Source organism: Falco punctatus, assembly GCF_963210335.1.
Source record: "Falco punctatus genome assembly, chromosome: 3".
In the NCBI taxonomy this organism is placed as follows: domain Eukaryota; kingdom Metazoa; phylum Chordata; class Aves; order Falconiformes; family Falconidae; genus Falco; species Falco punctatus.
Genome location: NC_137582.1, coordinates 31,200,242 through 31,208,669, shown reverse-complemented (window position 1 = coordinate 31,208,669; position 8,428 = coordinate 31,200,242). Strand labels below are relative to the sequence as shown.

The 8,428-nt window shown below is 41.0% G+C and overlaps 1 protein-coding gene across 6 annotated transcripts in view; it reads left to right on the top strand.

Annotated features, from left to right (window-relative positions):
- Window positions 1–8,428, top strand: part of DPY19L4 (dpy-19 like 4) — a 73,038-nt gene that overhangs the window by 41,459 nt on the left and 23,151 nt on the right. For 3 of the 6 annotated variants that reach the window (XM_080379552.1, XM_080379551.1, XM_080379550.1), the window contains exons 2-6: window positions 3,337–3,444; window positions 4,391–4,515; window positions 5,166–5,256; window positions 7,035–7,156; window positions 7,996–8,141. In XM_080379552.1, coding sequence (XP_080235678.1) covers window positions 3,337–3,444; window positions 4,391–4,515; window positions 5,166–5,256; window positions 7,035–7,156; window positions 7,996–8,141 — 592 coding nt within the window. Of the gene's footprint in view, window positions 1–1,219; window positions 1,429–3,336; window positions 3,445–4,390; window positions 4,516–5,165; window positions 5,257–7,034; window positions 7,157–7,995; window positions 8,142–8,428 lie in introns of all 6 variants that reach the window. The other 3 variants (XM_080379555.1, XM_080379554.1, XM_080379553.1) reach the window with 2 other exon arrangements.

The window sequence follows — 8,428 nt, the reverse complement described above, 5'->3', positions numbered from 1 at the left end:
GTGAGGGGGGCGGCGGCGCGTGTGTCACCCTTATCCCCCTCCGCCGCCGGCGGGGCTGGGGGCCGCCGCGTCCCGGGCCCGGCGGCACCGTGTGAGGGGGCGTGCGCCCAAGGGCGGGCGGTGCGGCTCGGCTCCGGCCGGCGCCTGCGGTGCCCCGGGGCTGGGGCCGCTCCCCCGGCGCAGGGCTGGGGCCCGCGGGCGTGTGTCCGGTACGCGCCGGGGCGGTGAGGCGCGTATCACAGCGAAACGCCCGCCCGCAGGACACGGGGCCGGTCTCCCCTGGCGGTGCGGGTCCAGCCGCTGGAGCGGCTGTTGGCAGCGCCGGGCCAGGCCAGACCGGGCCCTCCCCGGCGGCCCCCTCGGGCCCGGCTGCCGAGGCCTCTTCCCCGGCCGGGGCAGCCCACCGCCCGCGGCACTGCGCGGGGGAAAGCTGGGCAGATGGGAGCCCGAAACTTGGGGTCTGTTTTCCCTTGCCCGGCATTGCCTCTGGGCAGAGCGCCCCGGGGCATTGTCCATCGGCTGTGCGCGTACCTCTGTGAATGTGCTTTTTCTTTGGCATCCCTTCCGTATCCCCGTTTGTGCGTTTTAGTCCGTCTCCGCTCTCGTTTCGCTTTTAGCCCGCCACACAATTGTTTTTCTCCAGGTGTCTTTTGTGCTAACCCCCTTTGTGGCAACTAGAAGATAGATAGCATTTAATTTGCTCGGGGAAATCGGCGGAAACATGATTGTAAATAGGCACCCTGAGAAATGCAAGAGCCAAACAAGCGTGTGTGATACTCCAAGGCATATTCCATCTTCCCAGCAGTTCTCAGCTGGGGTACTTTCTGAACTGGACATGGTTTCTCTGAATTTAGTTTTTCCTCCACAAATGTGTCTATTCTTTTGAATCTGGGTAAACTTTTCATTTACAGAACATTCTTTGGGTAGGAGTGGTCTATGTGAAGGTGATGTGCAGTGATCTGGTTCCTTTCAGCCTGGCTCGCTGGGTTTGATAACTTTGTGTTCCAGTATTAGAAAAGAAGGTGAACCGCTGCTCACGGTTCAGTCTGTGTGTGCACTTCACTAGTGTGTAGACCAGCACGTTCCTGTTGGTCATCCTCTTTTCATCCTCAGCTTGCTTCCTTGTCCCTTGTGTGGCAGCCACTGTGCATCTTTGATCATCCTCGTGGCCCTTCCCTGAACATTTCCTAGCTCTGTCTTATCTTTCTTTAAATCGCAGGACAAGAATTGCAGCAATGCTCAATTTGCAGATGAAAAATGGATTAATATAGTGGCACAAAGGAGCAATGAGTTATGCTTTTCTGCAATAGATACACCAAAATAAGTGGGATGCATGTTGTCTGAACACGAGTTGAAAAGAAGCATACTGGGAACTTACAGGGAACTAGAAAGCAATCTTGGATGAAAAATTGCATGTTGGATAGAGAGGTACTAGAGGCTGTGTCATCAGTTCAAAATCCTAGATTATTTTTAATTGTCACCTTGTTTGACTTTCATATCACCCCATTTAAAGGACTCGTAGAAGTGGAAACAGCATTTTTCTTGTTTAAGGCAGCTGCAGATGAAACAGAAGTAGCATTGTTATTGCTTTGAGGGGGGGAGTCTATTGGTCAGTCTTCAAAACTGAGGTGAAGATCATTTGCTGACGGAGGTGTAATTGTTTCAGAATTGGAATTTTAGTGCTTTCCTTGGGAGTTTTCTATTACTGTTGCTAACTCCTAGACTTTTTAAGTGTGTTATGCTTCTAATACGGCTCACTTACCTGCCGGGAAAGCAAAAGAAATGCCTTTACCTTCAGCATTCTCATTGCTGTTGTTTTGGTCGTAACTAGAATGACAAGGGCAGAGAGTTATCTTCCCAAGCCCTTATCTGCCCATTCTGGTGATCTAGGGTTTTTTCCCCCCATTTTATTTTGTGTAGTACAAGTGATTTTTAGTTGTAGTGCACTCCATATTTGTGTTGCTGATTGAGGTTGTATACATGACATGAAGAGATGCTGGTGCATATTTCATTTTGGATTGACATAATGATAAATGTGATACTGAACACCCTAAACTTTGTTTTGTTTAATATCTTTCCAGTTCTTGTCTTGTTTAAGAAGGTAGATGTTTTCTGTTCATTCCATGAAAAATGTTATCATTGAGATCTTGGTTTGCTCAGAATAATTTCTAAATTGCTTTGAAAACCCTGTTAAAGCACAAATACAGGTGTCCTGATACATGCAGACACCATTTAAACAGTTTATTTATATTACTATTTCTTGTTTCTAACTTTTAAATCAAATAGTTGGGAGTTAAAAGTAGACTGATTTAAACTTGGAGTAATGTGCAACCGGAGTAAAAGCTTTGTTGAGGGATGTGAAGATTGACACTTCAAGTTTGAAGTAGAATGGCTTTATGAAAGAGCTGTTTTAAGGCCAGGGGAAATCAGTGGCTTCAAAATTTCAAGCAATGTTGGACAGTAGGTCAAACTGGAAAGCTAAAAATTCCGGAGCGTGAGTTGCAGTTAAACCTTTTCATAACACTTCTAAAACGACATAAACATTGTGAGATGTCATCTTTAATATAGTAATTATAACAGACTTTTTGCAATGAGTCTTTTTGTATGGAGGCTTGCACTCTGAATTAGCCTTGTTGCCTTGATTGTAAAATGAATGGGTCGGGGCTTCCAACTGCTGTTGTTCACAGGAAACGGAAGTCGAAGAAGCCCTCAGTCTTCCAATGTGGTCTGCGTGGCCTAGCTGACTGGGCTTTTTCATGATATATTAGACTAATAATTCATAAATCTGCTTAGTTCCAATAGATCTGGAAGCAGAAAAAAAGTATGATATTATATCTAAAGGCTTTTACCATATGAATAACAGGTAGCTCAATGTAAGGGACTAGCCCAATTTTTGTATTACAGTAATATGCCTAGTATACTACTGTACTATAGCAGTGTAAAGCCAGGATGACAGTGGAATGGAATTGGTACCAATTTCACTCAGTGTCTGTATCATCTTACCTAAACTACTGCTTCCCTTCATTTGTGTAATATGTTCGCTGCGGAATAAACAGTTAGCTTCCAGTTTGAGTTCTGGGTGATCTCAAAGTATGGCCTTAAGAGAATACTATTGGATTGTCTAAGAAATAACAATAAATAATTGATTTCTGTGTTCCGATATTGTTATTTTAGTTAGGCATATGACATACTTTAATTGAGTCTTTTTGTCAAATATATCTGCTGTGGGATTAAATCAGTAGCGGTAGTTGCTGCAGGTTGTTACCTGCTGCTGTGCATATTTCTGAGTGCGATTTTAGGTATTGTGTTGCAATAACTTATAAAACATGTCTTCAGGGGCAGCAGACCTGCGACAGAGAAAGAAGCAAAACTGCACAGAATCTGACAAAATGGCTCCAGAGGAGAGAAACAAAGAAAACTCAAAGCTGGGAAGATCGCCAAAATGTAAGCTACAGAATTTTTAGCCAACCTCTGATATTTTTTTTTTGCATTATTCTTTTACATTTTATGGGAGGATGTTTGTAGCACAGTAATTTTTAACAGACTTATTTTGAATTAGGTTTTTGAATGTTTCAAGAAAAAACAGCCATGCACATTAGAATTCTTTAATAAAGACATTTTATATATTGCAGAGTAGAATGGTAATTTTGGATTATTTCAGTTCGGGGACAGACAAACGGCTTAAGAATCTTACTGTTGTTACTATTTGAGTACAGATAAATATTTCAACTGTGCCTGGAATGATCTTTTGTTGGGAAGCCGAAAGGCATGAAGTAGTGGTAGTGAAATATGAACAGACAAAAAGTCCTTGCAGCTTTTCAACACAGAGAACTAAAACTAGGTGTAATTTTAGGTAAGTGTTTACCGACTTACCAAAAACTTTTATGTTAGACGTGTGTACTAACTTGAGAGAGCTACAGGTAAAGTAGACACCCATTGAATGAGGTAAAATTCAGATTAGTTTCTTCCTTTTATATTTAAAAATTGAATGGAGAATAGAATGCCTCAGTATTGATGTTAGATGTGGTATTGCACTTCTTTCTGCTAAGGTCTTTAAGAAGGTTATGGTGTTTTGGGTGAAATCTAGAGTTCGGTCTGTTTATTTGGAAGACACTTTTCCTTCTTGGAAATTCCTACTAGAATGGAGAGAAATTTGCACTGTAGTGTGTATTTTATCTGAGAGTCCTATGAAGCAATGGTAACAACTGGGAAAGGAAACCGTGCAGGCCAGGAATAACAAACCAGTTCTTGATGTATCTGTGCTGCTGATGGTGTGATAATTCTGATGCCATTAAGTTTACTTGCTGTTCAGAAATGCATTGTATGTAGGGCATACTGTTTGTTTCTGAATCTGCTGGACTGTGTTAGCTTTTTCACTGTCCTATTTCAGATATGTTAATTCAGCGTTTTGCGAAACTTTTCTTTGGTTGTCTTGCGGCAGTCACTAGTGGAATGATGTATGCTGTGTACCTCTCAACGTATCATGAACGGAAATTCTGGTTTTCCAGCAGGCAGGTAAAGAAAAAGTTAAACTATTGAAACAAAAGCCAAATTGTGTCCTTGAAATCAAAGCTGATCCATGTCAGGTTGGAACTACTTGCTTGCAGAATCCCATGTCCTTCTACTCAGGCCTGTCTTTGATACAGTCTTTTTTTTTTTGTCTTTTTTTCTTTAAAGTGTTTCTCCTATGAACAGTAGTTTTGTCTAGTCATGCTTTTGTATGTTTTTCCATGCCACCCTTTATCATTGAAATACCCTTCTAAATTTTGAAGAAAATACTGAAGCATACTGGCACTGCGTAAGCTAAACCACAGGAATGTATATTGGGTGTTTGGGTCTTTTTTGTTTATTTGAGGGTTTTTGTTTGTTTTTAAGAACTGTACTGTGTGGAAAGTTGAATGAAATTTAGGTTTGGGAATATGAAAGGATCCTGTGGATCTTGTGCTGACTTACAGTGTGGATTTGAGTTGCTCTGATTCCGAGCATGTTTGCTAAATTATAGAGAGCACAGAGGCGCTGTGAAGATTAATGTTTTGTGGAATACTTTGAAGGTTTACAGTGGAGTCATAACCATGTGCTGTATTACAAAACCAGTCTATCTGAAAATATATAGTCTTCTATGGGAAGAGATTATGGGAGGTGAATATTTTTTTTTTTTTCCCTAGGAACTTGAACGAGAAATTACATTTCAGGGTGACAGCGCCATTTATTACTCATTCTATAAAGAACTGCTAAAGGCTCCTTCCTTTGAAAGAGGTACAAACCCCATTCATTTTATTAGCCTTGAAAAGTTCTGTTCTATTTGAAGACAGTAAAAAATTGCAGGCTGGGGAGACTGATTTTATACTCTTATATAGGTTTATCAGTCAGATTAATTAAAAACTGCATGCTGTCCTAACTTTTCAGTGCCTTTTTAAAAACAGTATTTGACTATCATGTATTCCAGCAGATTGTCTTCAATCAGTACACTGCAATAGGATTAATATTACTCTCATACTGCCCCGTATGGAAGTTATTGTTGGTTTTCCCTGTGTTACATCATGGATTATCTGCCATGTAAACATGATTTATGTGTAATTTTGTAATGGGAGATGAAATTACTGTTTTCCATCCTCTGTCAGAAGATGCAACAGCTTCTGTCAAGAGTTGATCTGCTCCATCCTGTCCGTGCTGGAGGTTTTTACTCCTGTCAGCTATGATAAATAGATGTTGATGAACACTGGGTGAAGGCGACAGAAACCAACAGGATGGAGACCAAACTGTGTGGCAGTGGTCTCTCCTTCCTTTGCACTCCTGCTCTTTGTCTTGCAGGGGCTCTAGAGCTCACTGACCTTAGGTCCCTAAGCCAGCAGAAAACTAAAGCAATGAAAAGAAGATGGAACACTTTCATGCTAGTTTAGTGAGTTCAGAAGGGCACCTGGGTGGGTGTGGGGAAAAGGCAAGAACTTGAGGAGAGAAGAGGGAGTGAACAGCCCTATCTTGCAGTGGTCAGCCATTGAATTAGTTCAATCCCCTCATGAAACCTCGTGCAAAGCTAGTTAAACTTTGTAGGTGTAGTTTTAGGAGTTGAATAGTTTCCCAGCTGATATGTAGCACGTCAGCAATATATAATAGGTTTTTGGTACAGTCAGTTCCTCATTGTCTCTGGGGAGATTACCCATGCTGTGAATAGATGGACTGCCTCATCCAGGCATGCTGCCTCTGCAAACAGGTAGTCTCAAGTATCTACTAGGTATTATGGGGGCACCCAGTTTTCAAAGGTGTATCACAGCTGCGCTGAACCCAGTTATAAAGTCCTGCAAGACCTGGTTTGGCCTGCAGAGAACTGCTTGCAGACCACACACCTAGATATGTCCAGAGCTGGAAACAGTTATCTCATTTGGCTGTTGCATTGTTTTGGGGGTTGGTTTGGTGGGTTTTTTTTTTGTTTCACCCTGTAATTTGCATTGTTTTTCCTCTTCCCTCTATTGTCCTAAGTCATGACCATTTTTTTCTTTAATTATAATATCTCAAAATGATCTGTCCTTCAAGTATGTCAGCTTCAATTTCACCTCAGCCCTATACAAAGATGTGTTGTGTTAAGCAAGTGATTCTTAGAAGTCTCAGAAACATAGGGCTGAAAAAGGTGGTGGATGAGGCCATCATGCCTGACCTCTTTGTAGAGACAGGTTTAATACAACCTGTTCATCCCTGTTAGATCTTTGTCTCTCTTAAGAACTTCCTGTGAAGGTGATCTGTAGGTAGCTGGTTCCAGGGTTACATCAGTATGTAACTGAAAAGGCTATGCTTCAGCTAGTTAGTTTTGGGCCCTCTATTTAAGATTAGATAAAAAAATGGTAATAACTTTGTTGCTAAGTCATTAGGGTGGAATGGCATCTGGCACTGAAATATCTTCTTCCTTTAAAATTAGGAGTGGTGAATGAGTAGCTTTAATGATCAAATCTGTTTTTCTCTACCTTGGAGTACACTTTCACCTCTTCTAAGCACAGCAATAGTAAGTGATTCCAAGAATAATATATGTTTCTTGTCTATAGGTGTTTATGAATTGACACACAACAATAAGACAATATCACTGAAGACGATAAATGCAGTCCAGCAAATGACTTTGTATCCAGAGTTGATTGCCAGTGTTTTATATCAAGCATCTGGTAGCGAAGTATGTGCATTTCTCCTACTTTCTGTGCTTTCATTATGGCTCTGTGTGTGATGTGTGTGTATGAGACTTTCTATGCTGCATACAATGAACATGAAATTTTTATTGAATGAATCGAGCTAAGCCTCTCACCAGATCCAGGTTCTCCTCAATTCTGATCATTCTGGCATAGAATTGTGGAGGTTTATATGCACTAAACTTTTCTGTCTGTTATTCTTTACTTCTTACAAACCACTTAGAAATGTGGAGAGTATCTGTGCTATCCATCAAAAACGGGAAAGTTAGCTCCTTTGGAGTACAGAAGTCTGTTATAGTGGTGACTGTCTCTACTCATTCCCCTATAGATAAAAGCAAAAAACACTTCTGTAGATAAACGTTTTGTCTCTTTCTGCTCTGTCGGGCTTTGGTCTGCTTATGCTGCATACTTGTGTCCTCTCTTATTTATCTTTCTTTTAATTAATTATTTTGGAACTGGTTTTGACACGTCTTTACTTCTCCAAGTTCTTCCCCTACATAACTTCTTCCAGTAGTCCTGTGAGCTTTATATCTCACTGCAGTATAGATTTATTAAATCTGACACATACGGTGTTCGTGCTAAAGCAAATACAAAAATTGTGGCACTAGCAAGCTGAGTCCCGAAGTGTGCTTTTAATTCATACTGCTTTGTTTTTCCTGAGCCCAAAATAAAAGCATGCTCAATACTTTTCTAAAATAGGGGCTGTCTCTTACCTGTTTGTAAAGCACCTAGCACACTGTTAGCAGTATGCAAATAGTAAATAGTAATCATTTCCAGCTTCAGCTCAGTTGCCGCTATGTCTCTTCGTTTTTATTTGTAATTTCAGGAAGTTATTGAACCAGTGTATTTCTACATTGGTATAGTTTTTGGACTGCAGGGAATTTATGTGACTGCATTGTTTGTAACCAGTTGGGTTATGAGTGGGACTTGGCTGGCAGGAATGCTGACTGTAGCATGGTTCATTATTAACAGGTAAGAAAAACATCTTTATACAATCTAGTTTGTCAATAAAGCATTTTAAAATGTTAGAGTGGATTGAAATGCTTTCTATTAAACTTTGTATTCTCATTGTGAGAGCAAGCTCTTATGCTGAATACAAAAGATTTCCCAGAGTTGCATTGATTCTCATGATGCTTTTACTAATGGAAAGGCCTCCTGTTCAAACCGTCCATGCTGCCAGTTGAACAGACTTTATGTATGTGTGTGAATACAGGAGTATTCTCACATGATTCCGTTTTGCAAAAACATTCCTCAGAAGG